Source organism: Callorhinchus milii, unplaced genomic scaffold (assembly GCF_018977255.1).
Source record: "Callorhinchus milii isolate IMCB2004 unplaced genomic scaffold, IMCB_Cmil_1.0 Scaffold2, whole genome shotgun sequence".
NCBI lineage: Eukaryota > Metazoa > Chordata > Chondrichthyes > Chimaeriformes > Callorhinchidae > Callorhinchus > Callorhinchus milii.
The window spans coordinates 65,542,589-65,565,228 of record NW_024704743.1 but is presented as its reverse complement, the minus strand read 5'-3'; the positions used below and the strand labels follow the sequence as shown (position 1 = coordinate 65,565,228).

General features: G+C 40.6%; 1 protein-coding gene across 7 annotated transcripts in view; it reads right to left on the bottom strand.

Moving 5' to 3' along the window:
• The window catches only part of LOC103181200 (tensin-3), a 261,229-nt gene that overhangs the window by 110,233 nt on the left and 128,356 nt on the right, over positions 1-22,640 (bottom strand). For 3 of the 7 annotated variants that reach the window (XM_007897502.2, XM_007897497.2, XM_007897498.2), the window contains exons 4-5: positions 20,324-20,362; positions 2,841-2,882 (exon numbers count right to left, since the gene is read on the bottom strand). Coding sequence is in view for 5 of the 7 variants with exons in the window: in XM_007897497.2 (XP_007895688.2) it covers positions 2,841-2,882; positions 20,324-20,362 (81 nt within the window). In the remaining 2 variants the exon portion in view is untranslated. Of the gene's footprint in view, positions 1-2,840; positions 2,883-3,040; positions 3,155-5,753; positions 5,912-11,205; positions 11,219-20,098; positions 20,119-20,323; positions 20,363-22,640 lie in introns of those variants that run through there. The other 4 variants (XM_007897503.2, XM_007897500.2, XM_007897499.2 and 1 more) reach the window with 4 other exon arrangements.

Genomic DNA, 22,640 nt, shown 5'->3' with positions numbered 1-22,640 from the left:
AATCAACTCTTTCTTCCACAAAAGGCAAACATCACTACTGAGCAGAAGCCTGAGTGAATGGTAGGGGGAGGGGGGCTTTGCAATATCAAAATATTGGACAAGTATTCATCTAATGGACTTGCATAACATTCACAACTTGTGCCCAGAAAGGAAACACAGAATACCATATTTTACTAGCTCCCCCCTCCCCCCTTTCTCTATTGTTTCAAAAAGGTACCAATTCAGATGTGGACCTGGAGATAGAGAAAACTGCCTGCCTGAGCTGAAGAGTCTTCTGCATCCACTGGCACATCTGTAGCACTTATGAGGCACATGGTGAAACCTAACATTCTCTCGTCAACCTCTAGAGTAAACGCAGATCCCTGGGTCAGAGCCAAAGCAGAACGAGCACTCCCTTATATCTCATTCTTTAACATCAATGGCTGTCGATGTGCACTGATCTGTAATGACTCCTCTTTATCTTGTGGCTTGTCTCTTTTGTAACCAGTCCTAAAATCCTGCACTTCAATGGTGGCCTTCACAATGTGCAATGAAGAATTAATTTAGCCCAGTAATTTACTGACTGTAGTCATCTACATTCCAACCAGTGAAATCTGAGTCACAGTAAAAAAAAGCTTGAACAAACTTAAAGGTCATGTTGGCAGGTATTAATTAGTAGAGTAAAAAAATCTGCCATGGGTTGAGTTGAAATTAACAGTTTAATCAAGAAGTCTAAAAACATTGCAGCTCGCTCTGCAAATCAGTATTCTGTTTTTCAAGTATACTGTTATATTTTTACTTTCAAAGAGCTGTTGATATGTTTACAAGGTATGGAACACTGAAACATTCAACGTTTCCCCAGATTGTGTCCACTTCAGACTTTGGTGGGGAGGCAATGCCAGCTAGTAAAACAGTAAGAGATTAAGTACACAGAATTCCGCATTAACTGCAAAGTGAAACACTGCCGTGATATTCAAAACAATTTTTTTTCTGTTAACAAGCACTCACATAAATTTCCACACCTGAAGTTTTACAGCAAGGATGTTTATTTTTGCAGTCTCTGTATTAAATAGACCCTTTGGCTCACTTTCATCATCACGCAGGGTCAAGTCAGACACAAATCACCTTTTGTCCGTTTCCTCTTCCAAATCCTCCTTCTGATTTTTTCATCCTCTGCTGGGACTAGGGATTCACAAGAGGCTGCGATTACATGGGCACCAGTCTGGTGCTGGGACTAAGTGGTTCTTATTTGTGTGCAATTATTATGGATAGTGGAGTGTGAGGTATGGACCAAGTTTGGTGCATTTTTTTGCTCTCTTGCTTGTGTGGTCACACATCCACCAATGCTTCAGTCCAAATCAAGTTGAACACTGCAGCCACTGTACTTCAGGACTACATCAAATGATAATAATAATCCTTGCATTTGGTATAGCGCCCTATCACGTCTTCAAGATGTCTCAAAGCGCTTCACAGAATATACTGTAAAGTGAATTGACTGTATATTTTGCAGATGAAATGAAGCAGCCAATTATACACAGCAGTGTCCCACAAACAGTCCAGGATTGAGTTACCAATTGTTCCTACTTGCTGCTAGGTTCCTACTTACTGCGAGGTAAACAGAGGCATATGGAGTAAGGAAACTTCCCCAAAGTTTCACCCTGCTGGGAATTGAATCCAGGTCTCTCGCTTGAGAGGCGAGTGCTTTAACCACTGAGCTCCAGGGCTCCACAATGATCCCAGAGATGATAGACCAGTGTCTGTCCTACAGTGCACCAAAGTTTCCCACACAGTACTATTTTAAGCAAAGGTACACATGTGCTCCAATCCACAAATGATGGAATTAAGGCTTTATCTGTCAGTTAGTTGAAAGGTCAATGGGGTTAAGCAGTGTCAATACATATCCTGTCCCTAGAGGGCATGCAAAACTTCCTTAATTTGGCATTAAACTGTCAAAGTGCTTGCACGTCCCACATCAGCAGGGTTAGCTGCATGGCAAGTTATCACACACTATTCTGGGAGAAGTGGGGGCTAAAGCAATTTAGATTGGAATACAAAAGAGTTTGCTCTATATCTAATTGACTGCTTGATCTCAATGGTGAGGGTGAAAGTTTCTCATCGTGCACACATTTACTAATATTTGGTGTGGGCTTATCATGTGAGTTCCCCATTATGAGGTGCCACTCTGAAGCTCAGTAAATTTATGGACAAGAGGATAAGAAACTTCCCTCTGAGCAAGGAGTTATACCTTGGGTGCAAAAAGGTTTCTATTTCCATGCAGCACTCTAGCCTTGCGAAGCTCAATATCTATATAAGCAAACAACATGTACTACAGAGTATTGCAGATTGTGTCACAACAAAAAATATATACAGTTGCAGAGGTTTGGCGATAAAGCATTGCAAACAAGTGAATAAAAGGATATTCGCTCACTTAACAAGTACAGATAATCTGCTCTAATTATCAATGAAAGGTGACTCAAGGTACGAGTCAATGCCTGTAACTACAGTCCTGCTCTGTGCACTGATTTTGTTTTGATCAGCCGAGTTTTTAATATATTCAGAAACCCAATGCCACGCTTAACAATATCCAAACTAGACAGAGTTCCACAACTGCATGGATATTTCCCCGTGTCTGGAATGGAGTGCACACATTTATCCCCGGAGGGACGCACCCCGTTTATCTAATCCCAGAAATTATTAGTTGCAGGTTTTCTTAGGAACCCCAGCATGTTCAGCATCTGTAGAGGAGCCACTTCCATTGTTACAGGGGAGAAACTGTTTTAACATGTGTAAATCTGGCACTCAAGTTGAAACATGAACTTTGATTAAATCCTGATTCAACAATAAAGTCAAACATTACCTACCGGACTGGTTACATGGCTTAAATTTGAATCCGAGTTGTCTGGCTGTAAAATAAAAGAAGAAACAAAATTGGCGTGGCAGATTAACATATTATAAAAAATTTTGCTTTGCCACGTATTTTACAAGGTCGAGCAACAAATTATTTCATACACTTGTACTCAATTGAAAAACATAAAGATCTCCAGAAAATTCAAGTAGCTACCATTTTATAGATGAGTGAAGTCTCACATGGGGCCCTGTTCAGTCATGTGGAGTTTACCACTTGTAGTGAGTGGGGTTGGACAGGACTCTCAGACAATGAATAATCCTCACAACTCTTAAGCTTTAACCCTGAGCAAGCTGAGGAATCATAACTGTGTAACCTACGTTTCCTCACATTGACCAGCATATGCATCCAGAGGCTCCAGAGAAAAATAAAAATGGTGAGTACGTGTCCAGCAGCTGTATTCACACATGACCTGAAAGGAGCTCAGAAGGCATCTGAACTTCTAGCAAATGACTGCGGATTAAAACAGCTCTTGAAAAAGCTAACCTGAACACTGTCCAAAGCCAGAGCCAAATCTATTTGCACAGCAGTTCTCCCATGGGCCAGTTCCCTTCAGGTTGCTCTGACAGTGGGTAAACATGCTCTGTTCTACATATAAAAAAGAACACTTTCCCGCCCCTATCCAACCCCCCCATTTGTGGCCTCTGATCACAACTGCAGTAGGTCTCGGGGGCAAACACAAAAAGGAAAGGTGGACACTGAATCCTCATGTTATCAAAACAAGAAATCAAATCCGCATACTTTAAAGGTCTCATCCACAGGCTAAAGGAAAGTTTTGAGGTCAGGAATGTCCACAATGATCAACTGAGATACAAGAGCATCTGGTCACTAAAATCACTTCCCATCGTTTTACGTTTGCTACCTGAAAGATAAGAGGTGGCTTTTCTTAAAACCTTTATTTAAATGCACACAATTGCTTTGGAGCTCCCGAGACAGTAATTTGATTCCAAAGATCTAATTCCCTGTGTTCCTATGCTAACAGCTTGAGTTTTTGTAGGAAATGAACCCTGGGCTTTAACCTTGCTCAGACCATCACCTGATCAAATGGAGCGAGAAAGTTAAAATAAACCTTGTTCTTTAATGCAACAAATCTCCATAGAAACAGGCAGAGGAAAACACAGAGCTTGGCAGCACAAGGATATTAAATCCTGTTCCTTCTGCTCAAGGGTTTCTGGCTCGATAAGGAGGCACAAGAGGAGAGAAATCCTGATACAAACACAATTAAACTGCTGTCAGAAAATCGTAACTACAGTAATAATTGTGGAAAAATTAGTTTATTAACATTGGTTCTGTCCAAAGATGTAAACTAGAAAATAATAATAATAATCCTTGCATTTGATACAGCGTCTTATCACGTCTTCGAGACGTCTCAAAGCGCTTCACAGAATATACTGTAAAGTGAATGGACTGTATATTTTGTGGGAGAAACAAGGCAGCCAATTTGCACGCAGCAATGTCCTACAAGCAGTCGTGGATTGAGTGAATGATTTTTTTTAAGGGTTTATTAACCCAGGAAGAACGATATGTCAATCAACGAACGACCGGGTTCCTAATTACTGCTAGGTGAACAGAGGAGTGTGGAGTAAGGAAACTTCCCCAACATGCCCTGGAATCAAATCCAGGTCCTCTCGCTTTCGAGATGAGTACTCTAACCACTAAACTACAGGACCCCACTCTACCTTTTCACATCAAATGATTGTGTGGGAGTAGCTTAACTTTTCACTGTCAAAGAATCAGAGTACAAGGGGAACATGCAAAGTCTACTGTAGAAATTAGTCTGTCAGCTTAATCCTGGATCAAAAGGTTATGCGTTCAAGACCAAATTGAGATTTGAGCAGATAATCCAAGCTGACACTCCAGTCGAGAGCCGTGTTATCTGAGCTGGAGTCTTTCACATGAGATTTCAATTTCATGTTCAGGTGGATGTTAAAGATTTCACAACAATATTCAAAGGAGACAGCAGTGCCTTCCGGTTTTATGACCTACAACATTCATACAAATTAATTGATCATTCACCTCATGGGTGTAAGTTGGACCTTGTTGGTGCAAATAATTAAAGGGTTCGTCTACAAAAACAGTCAATAAAGTTGACAGCAATTACATGTTTGAGACAAGAGTGTTACAGAAATCGTGTGGAGTCCTGTACTTTAGTGGTTAGAGTACTCGCCTCGCACATAAGAGGACCTGGGTTCGAAATGTTGGGCAAGTTTCCTTACTCCATACACCTCTGTTTACCTAGCAGTAAGCAGGAACCCGATTATTAGTCAATTGGCAGATCGTTTTTCTGGTGGTAATAATCCCTTAAAAATAAATGTGGTCACTCAATCCACGAGTGTTTGTGGGACACTGCTATGCCCAATTGGTTGCCATGTTTAGCCCACAAAATATACAGTCAATTCATTTTACAATATATTCTGTGAAGCGCTTTCAGACATCTCAAAGACGTGAGAAGGCCCTATATCAAATGCAAGGATTATTATTATTTAACTTCTTTTTCTATATCCGCGTTACCACTTTAAAGTTCCATTCCTAAATTGAATTTGCAATTAAAAATATTTTCAGTTAAACATTCAGTTAGGATTCAAAGCGTGAGAGTCAAACACTCTGTAATATGCTGTTATACGACATATTTTTCTCAAACAATTAAAATTAATTCAACAGTTAGAATGAAATGACACGAACACCAACTAAAGCAGTGAAGCATCACAAATAAATTGCCTGTTCCTGAGGTTAATCATTAAAGTCGGTTTCTCGCATAAAAAAATTCCACTTGAAATTCAGTTTGCTCAGGAAACTAACCATTGTAAACAAAAAAATTCCAAATCAAGGCTTAGTTTCTAAGTGTCCACTTCATACAGCTAGATCCTACCTCTACGATTAACAGGAGCCGGTGATGCAGAGCAGCATGGTGACCCAGATCTAAGAATGAACCTGTATTTTTATACCACATTATTATGCTGAACCATCTAAAAGCTATTCACAAGTGATTGCTGGCAAAGGGATTGTTTAAAGGCAAACGTGGTCTCAAGGTCCCCCAAGCTGAACAACCAATCAATCTGGAGAATACCAGGAGTCAGATTGACAACACCCTGAATGTAAACTTCAGAACAAAAATGTAAATTGTTTACTGGCAAAACTTTTTTTAAACTGCCATGTGTAAACATTTACCTATAGTAAGTCTTGATGTCTTTCCCACGCTGACCACACTGTAAATAAGGCATTTACATTATTTGAACATCCAGCTGCCCCTCCTCTCCTGTGAGTAGTATTTCACTAAAGAGTGTCAAATTAGTTACTGCATCCTGAGGTTAGATTTCCCCCTTCCCCAAAACAAATCGACTGATACTGTACCACACATTTTTATCTTGCACAAACTAAGATGATGCACTTCACAAATGTTCAACACTTTTAGTCATAATGACATCCACCTCGCCACTTTCTCCCCACAGGTTCCTTGAGTGATTCAAGCGCTGCCTTTTTCTTAATCTTGCAAGCCACATAGTGATATTTCAAGCTTTGTTTCTGTGAAACAAGTTTGCATACGAGTTGTTGTATCACTTTTGTTGCTGCTCATTCCACGATCTGACAGTTCTCTTTCACAAAATTGGAAATCTTTAAGAATGCTTCCTAAACCACATGGGACCACATGTCTCCACAACTTCCCCACCCACCCCAATTCTCTTCCGTCCCACCCTTCTCTTACTTCCTCCTTTCCTTCCAACACTTTCTTGCTGGATGTGCAGAATTGCATATATCATAGAGCGATTCAGAAGAGTTTAACTATACTCATTCTACCATTCTCCTAATACAATACAAAATTACATTTGTATAACGCCTTTCAAATCGGGAGGACTTCTTATTGTAATACAGCATCAAGTCTGTTTTAAAAAAACAAGTTCAGTGGCCTGGCTTCATATACACTCAATGATATTTTTTTTCCATTTGTTACTCTGTGGGTCAAGAAATACTTTTTGGTGTCTGTTCTTAAATGGCTCAAAAGTTGAATTGGCGAACTTCTGTCCTACGTATTGTTCAACAGGTCCTCAATATCTCTCCCAGAGAGCCACCATTGATGATGAGCTGAGATAGCCAACTCTAACCACTGTACTATCAGTCCTCATTTTAGAGATGTTAATGATTTTTGCTTTGTTTATACTAATATTATTCCTGACATTTGATACAGCATCTTTCATGTTGGGAATACATCGCAAAGCGCCTCATAGGATTTACTGTAAAGTGAAGGGACTATACTTTTGTGGAAGAAGACAGCAAAGTCCAACAAACAACCAGGAAGTGAACAGCCAATTTGATTTGGGGGATTGTTGGCCAGGACATGGGGAGAAACTCCTTCTATTTTCCAATAGCGCCAAGGCTTATAACAACAATTAAACAGTTTTATTGGCAAAACAACAACAAGATAATAATAATAATAATAATAATCCTTGCATTTGATATAGCGCTTTTCACGTCGGGAGGACGTCCCAAAGCGCTTCACAGAACACACTGTAAAGTGAATTGACTGTATATTTGTGGGCGAACGCGGCAGCCAATTGCGCACAGCAGTGTCCCACAAGCAATCGTAGATTGAAAATGACCAATTTATTATTGTTTTTGGTTTTGGAGGGATTATAATTAGGCGTATAGCGTAAGGAAACTTGCCCAAGGTTTCGCCCTGTGCTTGGAATTGAACTCAGGTCTCTCACTTGCAAAGCGAGTGCTCTAGCCACTGAGCTACAGGACTCCTTACAAGATTACATTTGTATAGTGCCTTTCATGTCGGGAGGACATCCCAAGCCCAAAGCACAAGTAGATTTATTACATCTCTACTAAGATGTTTTGGCTCTGGCTAAACAAAGCTCGTAAATGTGCTTCTAGAACTATAATTCCTGTATTTGAAGCGCTCCAGGGCGGTTTCCCGAATGAAGGGTGCTATATAAATGCAAGTTGTTGCCGTTGTTGTAATTTGCTGGTTTTGGGTCCAAAAACTCAGACCCCGTGTTATAACAGGGAGTGCAAAAAGATGAGCCCCTGTCAGCACTTCCAGGTCACTGGTGACACCACTTCTAGCGCATTACTCACATGCACATCACACGCATCCCCATCACTTTCTGTGGGGCATTTCCCCACCCATGGTGCGTATTCGCAGTGTGCAAGATGGGACATGAGTTTCGAAGTGACTTCCTCACATATATCAAATTTAAGGATTATTTATTTACTGACTGATTGACTGATTGATTGATTAGCAGCACCTCGTGTACAAAACAGGTACACAGGCAGGAAGCCAGTGAGTGAGCACTGGAAGTATTCCAAACTTCTGCTTTCCCATGAGTTTGCGATAAAACATGAAAAGCAGACACACGCTGTAACAAAGTGCATTATAATGGGGTCACTTCCTAGTTATCACAACCCACCATCAAATTAGAGCAGCTGTCCTTTGTGAAAAGAATACGTCATAAATATACAAAAGTGCATTGGTCTAAAATCCACAACAGCAATCTGGAATGTTCCAAAAATCAAACCATCTGGTTACCAAGAACAGCTCACTCTCCCTCTCTCTCTCTCTCTCGCCTGGACTAGTCAACCAAAGTACAGAGATCTCATCAACTCAATGCCAGGAATAGAGCCAGTGGTAGTGAATGATTATTGTCTCTGGTTGTTAAATCAGTAATAAGAGGGCATAAGATCAGCATTGGGACTGAAAGGATTGAAGGGGAAGTGAGAAAGAATCTTTTTCATGCAGAGTTGTTGAGAGCATGGAATCCTTTGAAAAAGGGCTCAAATGGGAAAAACTCAACGTAAAAGTTACGAGCAGTTGAAACTGTAAAATATACCTTGTGCAGGAAACTGCATGTACATCACAACAACAACAACAACAAATTACGTCCTAAGGTGCTGGACAATCAGGGATTTGCACCGAGCTGGTGGTTGGGATCAGGAGGGGTGGAGGGTGGGGAGGGTAAGGGTAGGAGGATGACCGAAGGCACGATCAAAGAGGAGGGTCTTGAGACGGGTCTTGAAGAAGGCAAGGGAAGAGCCGAGGCAGCGGGACTGTGGGATGGAGTTCCAGATAGCGGACGCAGAAATAACGTAGATTAATATTGTTAACAGGAATTCTGGATACAAATAAAACAAAGCAGCTTACCATTAATAATTATCTCTGTTGGAAAGTGGTCATGTATTGACTCTGTGCAAGGACACGACCAGTCTTGCCTGCAATGCTTAACGGTTGAAACATCTGCCAACACTCACTGTCTGGGATCGCACATCAAGAATGGCCCCTTGTGTGAGGTACAAGAGGACAGTCAGGCACCGTGTAAATATGAGTTAGGGCTTTCAGGAGAGGAAGCTTATGAGGGAAAAAATGCAAACATGGATATTTGTTGCTAATATATTGAGTCACAGGGTCACATGTACTGAGCATTACTTTACGTGATGTGATTTGAGTGCAAGCAGCCAGCTAACGCTAGTTTACTGCCACAGACTCCGTTGAGGTTAGGATTCACACCGCACCAACAACTTGCATTTATATAGCGCCCCTCACGCAGAGTACTGTTCCAGAACGCTTGATAGTGGCAGAGCACAACACCAGGGGTCGAGATGTTAAATCAAGGTCTTGCCTGCCTGTCCAGATGGATATTAAAGATTCCATGGCACTTTTCAAAAACAGAAGGGAGCTACTGACTGTACCCTAGCCAACAATCCCCCAAATAAAATTGGTCACTCGTTCCATGGCTGTTTGTTGGACATTGATTGCTGCGCGCAATTGTGTTGCAGCATTTGCTTACAAATACAGTCCTTTTATTTCACAGTAATTCAAGTGAAGCGCTTTGAAATGTCCTTCCGACATGATAAGGCGTTGTATCAAACACAACGATTATTTATTATAATTCCAGTCAGCCATGTCAGGAAGTAGAGTGGAAACTATGAGCAGAACAGATCAATGTTTGGAGGGATAAGTTGTTATAGGAAGCAGTCCTCATTTGGGCTACTAGCATTTCTTACTAAAGAATCTGTGTCACAAACAAATCCCTAATGATAACGTTTGAACTGGAGTGCTCACTGCAGAATGAACGCAGCATGACAAGGTTTTGGTAAAGAAGAATCCAGGAACAGGCCTCACCTACAAACTCCTCACTTTAGAAATAATAACTCACTGATAACTGCATGGTTAACAGAAATTTGCACTTTTAACTCCTTATGAATTCTGCAGTTTGCACCTCACATGACTATCTGGAAGCATGATGCAGAACGTCAGTGGATCAGCCAACGTCTGATCCACCTCAGTCACTCAATCACAGCCTGTGCTTTTGCCCAGTCAGTTAGTTTTTCTTTCCACCACAAGAATTCTGACTTTAAAAAAAGTTCTTATATAAAGAAATCATTAAAAACTAAAATGAATAACATTTACAATAATAATAATTCTTGCATTTGACATAGCCTCTTTCACTTTGGGAGAATGTCTCAAAGTGCTTCACGTGATTTACTGTAAAATGTAATGACTGTGGACTATTTAGGTGAATGCAGCAGCCACAAACAACCATCAAATGACTATGAGAGCAAGGTACAGTTTTCAATGGTATTAAGGCTGGGAAACAGTCTCTTTCAAAAAAAAAATTTGTTTTCATACCACATTAAAGCAATGAATCACATTACTCATACATAATTGAGACGTCTCAAAGACGTGATAAGATGCTATATCAAATGCAAGGATTATATCTATATCACAAGCCTATCTTTTCTTATGTTTATGCAGCCAGAAACAATGTGCTTTATGATGAGGAGAGTAAAGTCTGAATTTCACTTCCTGCTCAACAGCACAATGAAGGGAGTTTCCCTACATGTTCTGGCCAAAAGTACCCCAAATACAATCGGAAATTCACTTTATGCTGCTTGTGGACCACTACTTTGCACGATTTGGCTGCCGGGTTCGCCCTCAAAGTACAGTTTCTACACTTTACAGTGAATCCTGTGAAGCGCTTTCAAAAGTTTTGCGGACAAAATATAGTCAATTCACTTTCCAGTATATTCTGTGAAGTGTTTCAAGACATCTCAAAGACGTGATATGGCGCTATGTCAAATGCAAGGAATATTATTATAATAGCTCTGAATCAGGCAGAATGAACACAAATGAACCATTCAGTGCAAACACAGAGCATTAAAATTGAGGGTTTGCTTCTTACTGGTATTAAAATGCAAGTCACATCATCAGCTCTCTCATAACATTAAAATACAGTGCACTGAACATTTCATGGCATGGTAAATGAACATTCCCAATGAAATTTCCCACATAGAGGAACAAGTCCCCGGTAATTCATACCCACCATGATCATCATTCGGTGCAGGGTTCCAGCACAATCTGTGGTGTCAAGAGTCCCTATTTATTCCAGGCAATTGATAGTGATTCACTAGAAACTTACTCAGTGGCATGATACAGAACAGACTTTGATCCCATGTGTCTGGGTTAGAGTTAAATCAAGTCTGAGAAATTAAAGTGTAGCACAGAACCCTGGCTCACAATCCTCCATTTTAATTGACTATTTGTGGAATCCTACTGTTGCAAAAGACAGCTGCGTTTTTATATTCAACAGTAATTTTTCAAGACTCATATTCACATGATAAAAACACGATAAAAAGTTTTTCCTAAATGTTCAGAAGGTCACAGTCTTTATCTGAGACAGAGCAGCAGTGCAAGATCCAGGTAATCCCTAACAACAGCTAGCAGGAGCTCAAATTTAAGCAACTCTTCACCTCTGCTGCTTTCCAGAAAAACAATCTGAAGGTCATTTGAAATTACATAGCTAATTAAGTACAGCTATATGAAATGCTTTTTAACTGAAGGATTATAAGTGACCGAGGTTTTCTCAAATGCCTTTTTTTTATTTTAACAATGGACAAAAGCGGATCGAGTGTGCCTTTCAGCAGTTACATTTTGCCATCTGCCATACATAAGGCTAGTCAACATTATAATAATAATTCTTGCAATTGATAGAGCACCTTATCACGTCTTTGAGACGTCTCAAATCTCTTCACAGAATATACTGTAAAGTGAATTGACTGTATATTTTTTGGATGAAACACAGCTGCCAATTGCTTGCAGCAGTGTCCCACAGTCATGGTTTGAGTAACCCATGTTTTTTTAAAGGGATTATTACCCCTGGAAAAGCGATCCGCCAATCAACTAACAACCGGGTTCCTACTTATCGGTAGGTAAATAGAGACGTGTGGAGTAAGGAAACTTGCCCAACGTTTCGCCCTGCCCGGGGAATCAAACCCAAATCCTGCCACATGTGTGAGGTGAGTGCTCTAACCAAACCGGATTACAAGATTAAAGTCAATGATGATCAAATTGCATGTCATAGGAAACATTAAAACGAAAGAAAAATCAATGAAATCCCATTTTTAATTCTAATTTGTTGCTCTGCATAGTTCTGTAAGAGATTTTCCAACACTAGCATCTTTTCCCACATTCACTTCCTTCCTTCTGAAGGGGTTTGACTCTTTTTCTCAGCCTCAATACCTTCACTTTGCCTCCTGTTTGTCTGTCTTCAGATCAAGCTCGGCCACTGTTTAGTGCTCTGAGACGCTATCCCTCGCGAAGTGCACTCTACAAATGCAAATTATTGTTGTTGTTTATGCTCTGGTGCGCTTCCACTAATAATCACAGACCCTCTGATACTTTGCTCAGGTGGCATCAATCATTTGTGACTCTTGACAGTGAATGTTTGCAGGGTACTCGACTCACAATTGAGTCAGTCCTGTCCTCACCCAAAGATTATACACACACCTTCCTGCATAAGTCTCTGGAATAGTGATCATTAACAGAAATTCTGGCTACTTTTGCCTTCCTTAACCTGGTGCAGTTCTGCATTGCTTTAGACCATCAGAGAGGATTTTATAATTTTTTTTGTCACATGCTTCATCTCAAAATAGCTGTGGGCCTGCTTCTCAGATTGTTGGTAATTCCAAACACACCAGCAAAACAACTGAATTTGGTAAAGAAACAGAATATGGAAAATTCTCAAAGCCAAACAGGCCCCACAAACATGACTAGGAAGATCAAACATTCTCTTTGTGCTGTGAAAAAAAATCAGGCACTTTGCATAGTTTAAAATTGCTTAAAAACCCGTTCTAGGTATATAATCCATCAAATCAGTGTTTATACCTGATTCATTTAGCTAGGGGGTTTTAGGCTGCAGGATTATACTGAATCAATACAAAGTTTGTAGTGTAAGCAGAGAGAGTACATCAGGGTCATTAAAGATAATTCATTCCAAAACATTCCAAGACCGCAATTTAAAAATGACAGCAACTTCCTTAGAGACTTAAATACCTTATTAGTGGATAGAAGCAAAGAAAAGCATAGCAGATCAGAAATACAACAACAACAAGATTCCATTTATAGAGCGCCTTTCACGTCGGGAGGACGTCCCAAGGCGCTGTACAGTTGGGTCAGGACCCGAGCAGGGGGGAAATGGTCAGGGTGAGGGGAGGGAAGGGAGGGAGCGAGGAGGGGGAAGAGAGTCGAGAGGAGAGCTGAAGGCACGGTCAAAGAGGAAGGTCTTGAGACCGGCCTTGAAGGAGGAAAGGGAGCAGCAGCAATGGCCTCAAGTGTAATAATAATGATTTTTGCATTTAATATAGCTGCTTTCCAGTAAATTTCTACAATAACAACAACTTGTATTTATATAACGCCCTCCAGACGCTTTACAGTAACAGATCCCGGGGCTAAGCCAGGGGGAGGGGGAGGGGGAGGGGGGTGACCAAAGGCGCGATCGAAAAGAAAGGTCTTCAGCTGAGATCTAAAAATAGGAAGCGAGGGGGCGAGGCGAAGGGAGTGAGGAAGGGAGTTGCAGCGCCTCGGGGTGTAGTGGCTGAAGGCAGAACTTTCTATCAAGATGTCTCAAAACTCTTCACATCCAAACGTCTGCAGCTCGTGTACTCTCACGTACCAGGCTCCATGACCCCATCACTCCCACCCTCGCCCGACTCCACTGGCTCCCCATCCCCCAGAGGATCAAGTTCAAGATCCTCGTCCTCTCCTTTAAGGCCATCCATGGCCTTGGCCCCTCCTACCTCTCTCTGACCTGCTCCTCTCGTTCATCGGGCTCCAGTCTGCTCCATGTCTCCTGCCCGACCCGCCCTACCATCAGTGACCGACCGGGCTTTCAGCCTCTCTGCCCCCACACTCTGGAACTCCATCCCACGGTCCCTTCGCCTCTCTTCCTCCCTTGCCTCCTTCAAGACCGGTCTCAAGACCCTTCTCTTCAACCATGCCTTTGGTCTCCCACCCACCTCTCTGCCTTCCGTGATCCCTACACCACCCCTCCCCCATGCTCGGGCCCCGACACCTGACTGTTCAACACTTTGGGACGTCCTCCCAACGTGAAAGGCGCTCTGTAAATGTAATTTTGTTATTATTGTTAGAGTAAGGTGTAGTAACTGTGACTAACAGTGTCCAACCACTTGAAACTCTTTGAAGAGCAGTTGCCTACTTCCTGTACACTTTGCATCTTCATACAATGCCCAGGAAGTGACACCAGATGCGATCTTGCAACCAGGAAGTGCTGATTGGCAGCCATTTACTCTAACTCAACCCATTTTAACTTGGAGTCTGATTTTATTGACTCAAACCACCATAATATAATGGAGACACTCCATAGATGCTGCCTGACCTGCTGAGTGTTCCCAGCGACTTCTGTTTTTGGTTCAGATTTCTAGCATCTGCAATATTGTGGGTTTTTTGTGATATAATGGAGACGAGCTACAGCTATAACACCTATACGATTACTTTTCACCTATGTTTTGAACATCGTCTCTTTTTTGAGCCAATGAGGAAATAGTATTCTCTTAAACTGCTGTGGTGTGAGGAAAAGTTCCAAGTCAAATATTTATCAACATTGATTAAGTACATTTCAATGCATGAATTATTTAAACTGTATCAATGATCTGTAACATACAATCAATGACCTAACCTCTATCAGTCATCTGAAACACACAATCAATCAATTTAGTTATTCATACCTGCTCTGAGGAATGATATTAACATTGTGTTGATAATTATCCATTCTTCAGGCAGCTGTGGAAGCTGGAATAGCACCTTTCTGGTACACTGGAGGTCCACATAAACTGCACTATATTGAAGTGCATTATAACAGGAGTGACTATATATAGTCCAGGGAATATGACAGAATGGTAGCTAAAATATTTATTTATATATATCTCTTGTTCCAAAAGCTCAAAGAGCTGAAATGAGGGTTAGATTATCCAGTCAATACACATGACTAAAAAAGTATCTGTCACTCTGCTGATTTGACTATTTTTGTCACGTCTCTCACAACACGGGTTTTCGGTACAGATTGAAATAGAACTGAAACTATTGTTTTGAAGTAGGGGAGCATTCTGCCAAGAGCAAAACAAATCATATTACACAACGGAGGGAGTGTTTTCCAGAACACAAGAAACCTTTCCATTTCACAATTACATGACAGCATATTACTCACAAGACCTCTATCTAATGCAAGGATTGTTTTTTTTCACAAGATTACTTGAGTGATTCAGAGTGGGAGCCAAGGATTTATGTTTCCAACCCAAGCACAGTCATCCAGCCAAGGGCAAAGGAGAGCATGCATGAAAGAGAAGCATTTGATAAAGGACGTGGTATGATAACAACAACAAATTGCATTTATATGGTGCCTTTCACATCCCAAGGTGACCCAAGATACGGTTGAAAAGGAATGTCTTAAGATGGGCTTAGAAGGATGCAAGGAAGAGGCCATGGCAGAGGGGCTCCTGGATGGCGTTCCAAAGGGACAGAATAGAAAGGCTAAAGGCCCAACCGCTGATAGTGGAGCAGGCAGGGGGGGTAAGTGGAGCAAGCCAGTGCTGCAGAGTGGAGGGAGTGGCGGACAGGTTGGTGTAGTTTTATAGGTTACAGAGGTAGGGAGGAGCAAGACCATGGAGGGCTTTAAAGGTGAGGTCTAGGATCTTGAAGTCAATCCTATGGGAGAACCAGTGAGGCCGGGCAAGGAAGAGAGTGAATGGTTGAAGCTAAGTGATAACAAAAGGGTGGAAGAGGAAGCGAGAGAGAGGATGCCTTGATGTTAAGATCTCCATTTGCAGGCCTCGCTTCTCATCATCTTAGTGGGGGGGGGGGGGTTGGGATGGGGGAGAGTTAACTGCGCCATCTTCATTTCTTAACCACAAGTTGAAACAAAGTGTCAACTCTGACACCAGAGTCTGTCTGAAAATTCCTCTGCTGGCACAAAGGAGCTCTTTATCAGGTTGATTTCAATAAGTGTTGTTTCGCACCTTCAAATGATGAGCTGCCAAGCTGCTGCAAAGCAATCAAAGTGCATTGATAAGCATTATTTCCCCCATGATCTTTAAACTCAACTCTTCTCATAGGTAATGCAGGTGGCTGCCTTATAATCCTTTACATTACAGGCCCATTATAATGCTTTGTGTGGGATTCATAAAACTGGTTTGACTGCATGTGTGCACAGTGGTGGACTGGCTCCATGAAAGCGCTCAGGATTCTGAGGTTGAATAAGGGTGGCAGTTCCTGGGAATCGCTTGGGAGCAAATCATAAGGGGCTCTTGGAAAATGTCCTAAATACCCACTTGTTGGTGAGCATGGAGCACTGGCTGGTCCTTGCATTAAAAGTAAAAATAGGCAACTTCCGGAACAATGGGTCAATGCATCATCACTTCCTGTTTGCTAATCTTGTGCAAAGCATGAAGCAATGGTGGCAGCAACTGAATGACGCGGAAATCAGCTTTTTTTTTAAATATGGGAAGTTAAAATGGTCAACTTTGGGGTCCTTAGATTGGTATTGACATCACTAAGTGTTTTGTGCAGCAAAGCAAGATGCAATACCAATACAAATGGTCTAGAAGTCAACCATTTTAACGCAAGAAGCCATAAGCACACAGTAAATTAGTGGGGTGCCTACATACATGAGCAATGAACAGAGGCTATAGTGCAACAGCATTATAAGTGAATTCGGCTGCAGTGATGTGCATTCTGCCCAAATTAACAACAGCAGCAAATTTAATTTACAAGTTTAACTTCCGTCACATTGCCAGACTTCCAACCGTATCAAGACACTGACCCAACTGAGGGGCGCTATATAAATGCAAGTTGTTGTTGATACCTAATACTACGTGCTCCCGGGACAATTAAAATGTTAGTGAAGGAGGGCAATTGGTCAAAGATAAATAATGAAGGTTGTAGGACTAGAAATTATAGATATTTGCTTAATATGCCAAAAGAAATACACAGGCACTACACTTTCCATGAAGCGCTTTGAGATGTCCACTTATCATGAACGACACTACATTAAATACGAGGATTATTATTATTTCTGAAAGGAACAAGAAACTTAGCAGAACTGTTCCTTGGGAAAAATAATGAATTTGGTAGAATTTGTTGTTGGGAGTAGATTGTACACGGTCTATGAAAGAAACAGGCTTGAGAGGCCAATAAGTTTCTTCTTTTCTGGGCTTTCTTGAAAATCTTATTTTAAAACTAACCCTGATATTCAGACTGTTCTAAATTCAATCTACTGCCTTCCAAAGCAAATCAGTGTCTAAAATCAAGTAAATAAATATTCAATCCATCAACCATGGTAGATGTGCTTAGTTTCCACCCAAAGGAAGAAGACTGCCAAGAGACTCCTTTATGTCACAATTTTAGAAATATAAAATTTTTCATGAAGTTTTGATTAAGGATCCAAAAGGCATTCATGTCTTGGAACATACTTTGTCCAACAGATTTTCTATTCATAATTTATGTCCCAGAAGATTTAAAGCTTTCGATTTCATATGAACAGACCAAACAAGTAGCTTCTGTTCATCAAATAAGCTTTTGGACTCTTTGGAAAACTCCCCTCCAGGGAAAGGCCACGTAATGCAACACTTTACCAGAAGGTCCATGGATTACTGTGTCATTGAGGTTACCTGTTTTTTCTCCAAAATAATCCTATCCTTGGGCAAATCCAGAAGGGAAATTTTGTGTCCTTCAATTCACGACTCCTCCAACACAGTGAGAATCGTTATGAGAACACTGCAATATCCATCCAGGGTGGAATGTACCCACTGACCGCAGAATCAAGTGTTCCCTGATACCACCCCAAACACAAACTGTTCATTTGTTTGTGACAGTCGTCATCCTAAAGCAATCAATCCTTTTCTGCAACAGAACCATTCATATTAACTTCTCATTTTTTTCTTTCATCTTTAGAAGATAAGAATAATTTTTGAAAACTTTCTCGGAATTCAAATGTCTTTTTTATGTGGATATTTAAAGGGGGAATAAAATCTATCTGTGAGACACAAATCTCTGTGAGAAAATTGCCAAAGTTTTCAATCTGTAATAATATCTACATTTAAATTCACCAAATTGAGTTAGCTCACAGAGGTCCTAGGTTACCTCAGGATATTAAACAAAGATATAAAAAATATTAAACAAACAATTTGCTATGTATCCACAAGCTATAAAACTTTATACAGTACCTCTCATTCCAAATTAGTGGATTTTCACTCCTAGGTTGGGGATACAACTCTAAGGAGTCGAAGGAAATTGCTTTCCTTTCCTATTGTAGCTCACTGAGGTTTGGTCCCAAGGTTGACCAAACATGAAGATCTTACAGTTTTGTTGCCAAAAAACACAATTGAACAATTTATTTCCATCCTTTCCAAAAAGTGGTTTGCTACTCATAAAATGCAATGTGGTACAAGCTTCGCACATGGGGCCCTTACAGTTAGCAGGAAGTTCTTCTGTCAAGGCTGGATTCAATACCAGATCCCAGAAAGGTCAGTGGTAAACCAATATGTCTTCCGGTCCCAATTTTCCTCAATGTTTGAAATGGAGTTACAGTAAAAATCACATAAGTCTTATCTTTATAAATCGTATAATCGCCTAACTCATCCATCCATCCAAGTTTCATTCAGTTTCCTATCAAAACCATTTAGCTTTCTTTGGACCAGTCATATTAACCATCTCCTAACTCATAACACTGCTCCCCTATCCTCCATTATTCCCTCTCTTAACAGCTGCTTGAATCGCAGGAAATTATGTCTTGACTCGTCGACTAATGTGCACTTCCTGACTGGCTGCATTGAATTGCGAGAAGCGTAGTCTTGATCCATCGGCTCATGCGCAGAACTTCATTTCCCGCGATTCAAAGTGATTCCAAGGCTTACCAGTAAATGCGCATGTGGGACACTCTGAGACGCTACCCTGCTTGGAGGGCGCTATATAAGTGCATGTTTTTGTTGTATGTGGCGACAGGTCAAGTCACATTGAATCGCATGAAATGTAGTGTTACCTGTCACCGCTGGCGCATTTACCAGCTGCAGTGACAAACTACCACTTGTGCACTTACCAGCTGCATTGAATTACACAATTGCGCAGTGTAGATTATTGATTAAATCAGATTTTATACAATTTATAAAACTTCACCTGCAACTCGGACTTTGCATAATTCATATTAAATTTCATGGTCCTGACTTCTGTGTCTTTTACTGTATCTGGAAAAATCCAATTAATCTCACGTCTTCAATCTCATACAGTAATTTGTTTTAATTCTACATCTCTCAAAATGCACAAGTAATTAAAAGATGGATAACAAAAAAAAACCTCAATAGGGTGCTGTAGTTAATAATATTTACAGTATTGACAATGGGCTCTAAAGCATGGTTGTAAAAGCATTTGCCTACACAGCAGGTACAAATATCCAGTTTGAAGTGCAATGCAGAACAAACACTTTCAACATTTTCCATTTGTTAACCTCTAGCCAGCCATTGAGCTATTATTTCAGTTATTCTGTGACATAAAGCTAACATTTGGAGTGCAACAGTGGCAATTGTTTCTAAATCCAGTTACAGTGTTCTTCAACTAACCACAGATTAATACATTATGCTTCAGGCTGCAACCAGTACTTGCGAGTAGAAAACCATTATAAAAGATGCTTGCTTTGTGACTGGGGATTTGTATGGTCTGTGGGCCATATGTTGTTTCATAGCATGCATTATATTTCAGAATGACTGACAAACAATGCTTTCATTCTTTCACCAAGATACAGATCTACTGACCAATTCCCATTAATTCCCAGGTCTCCAACCTGCTGCTTATGACAGTACTGATAGTTGACAAATGTGTATTTTAATACTGGTACAAGGCCAGCAATTGCTTGTTTATTCACCTGTACTCACCTTTCCATTTGCGTAACAGACAGTCCAAGGTCCCTCAACACTCCAGGTCTTGACGTAAAATCAACAGTCAGAGCACACTCATGATTCTATTCTGTGTTCTTCATTTGATTATTGTAATGAAGCAAAGCTGCTCAGTCTTATTTAATGTACTCAATGCAGTGTTCGGATCACCAGCCACTTGTCAATGACGTTACAATAAAAAAAGTCACAGAGGGATGTACTTACCAGTTCATAGTTGACTGGTGGCAAACAAGGCGTCACCACCTGGAAAGAAAAACATATAAACAGAGTTGATGACAGAGCTTCGAAAAAGTTAAGGAAAGAATAAAAAAAATCATAATCTCTGAAGTTACACACTTCCACACACCCGAAAACAAAGTCACTTTCTTAGATTCACATTTGACCGTGAAGAAGACCGAGTCATAACAACTGTTTCCAAAGCAGGAGGTATTTTTTTCTAGGAAAATATTAACTAGCTTGCAAGCAGCACATTCCTGGAACACACTCCCCTCACCCCCCCCCCCCCCCCCCACCACACACACACACACACTTCCTGATAAAAACACATTGTGTAACTAAGCAAGTGCAAAGTAACAGTGTAAATACACACCACTGCGAGATTGTAATGGAGTGGTTCCAAATTATTATATCTGTGTCCCTCTGTCCAAAACACAGTCTTCCACCAAGTATATAGTTTGTCTAACATGCACACATCCATTTTAGTCACTGATTTATCCAGGAGGAACACCAATTTGTCCAAGAGGAAAAAAGGTTTTGCTGCATGTTTGAAAGGTGCAGTGTGTATGAATAAACAAGTGCTTACCGACAGACAATTAGCCCACTTAATTAATTACATAACACAATCTGTTATCACTAGAGATTTTCACTTAAGTATTAAGCTGATGCACTACCTTCCTTGCGCATCTGCTTGCCTGCTTCACCTTAAACTTTTCAATCATTTTTCTCATGGACGGTTTCAAAGTAGAGGTCACTGAATTGTTACAGTCCTTACGATTTGTGCAAGGCTTGGTTTCATTTTAATACTTTTGAGATGACAGTACATTCTTCATTCGTGATTATGATTCCATTTCACAATAAGTAGTGGAAATTATATTTGCTGTAGCTAATATGCCAAAATGCACCATCCCTTTTAATCTAGAAGAGGCTGAGACAAAAATCACTTTATTTGGGGAAGAAATCTCAGTGGTAAACTCAGTAATTCCACCTCAGGGTTCAGAGTGTGCTGTCACACACTGGCTCTGAGAACTCTTTAATTGATTTCAGTTTGCAACTTAACCCCAGGTATTCATTATTCTATACGTATTGCACAGGACAAGCTCTCTCTGAGCAAACCAGGCCCAGTGGGTCACTGGGTTTCTTAAATGAACTGCAATTTTTAAAACAAGAGGTCCTTTATAAGCAGAAATATTTTGGAAACTTTAGAAATCTCATGAATGCATTTATTTTCAACACGGCTGTGGTGCCATTCTGCAGTTTGAGTTTAACAATTATACCCTCAAAACAAACCACGTTAAATTGGATCAGAGCCAGAACTCCCGAGGCCTGAGAAATACATGCAACGCCATACACACACGCATGCACACTTTACACAGCGATATACACTCAGAAACGCATAAGCACAATCACACAAAGCACAGAGCCAAACATGAGCACGCAGGAAGTAACACAAGCACGCTCTAGAGTACACCCACACACTCACACAGAGGTAAGTTAGACAGACCAATGGTCTAGTCTTGGCTGCATCTGTCATGTTACAGACACTCAGACCAACACAGGCTGGGAACTCATCTTTTCTTCTCATCTGACAAAATTCATTTCCAAATACTTTCACAACCTCACTTGTGGTCCACATATATACAGCTAACTGTAAATCAAAGCATTTTGAAATCTAAGCAGTCCCAGACTTGTTAGAAATGGCTTTCATTCAGCTCCAAACTGACTCCATCATCTACTGCCTCTCACAAGCTAAAGTTCTGTGTAATCAAACAACAACTCTGGTACAGACTCTGCACTCAGCAAACACTGAAAATAATTTTCCAACAACCCAAGCAGACAAAGATGGCAATCAATACCAACTCCATCTGGATGATTCATTTGATGGGCTTCAGCTGTGCAGTCCCAGATTTCACTAAAAAGATACTTGTACATTTGAATCTAAAGACATAGATATTATTTATTATTATTAAAGACACAGTGGTGAAAAATGCCACAAACTAAAAAATTATCAAATGTAGCATTTTTGCATTCTAAAATTTCAAAATAACCATCAAACCAGATGTGTTACACAAGATTACAGAGGGAAGAAGAGCTTTCTTCCAAAATTCTTTAAATCCAAAATGTTACTTTCATATTCCTTTCAACACTGCCAAATCCTTGCTATCCATTTAGGGCACAAACACATCGTGGTCTGAAGTAGAGAGCACTGTGAAGGAGGAGACACATGAGAACTATGCACCACTTTGTGCCACCACTCTATTTTCCAAACATGCTGGCTCAGTGCAGAAGTCACTTGTTAACATAA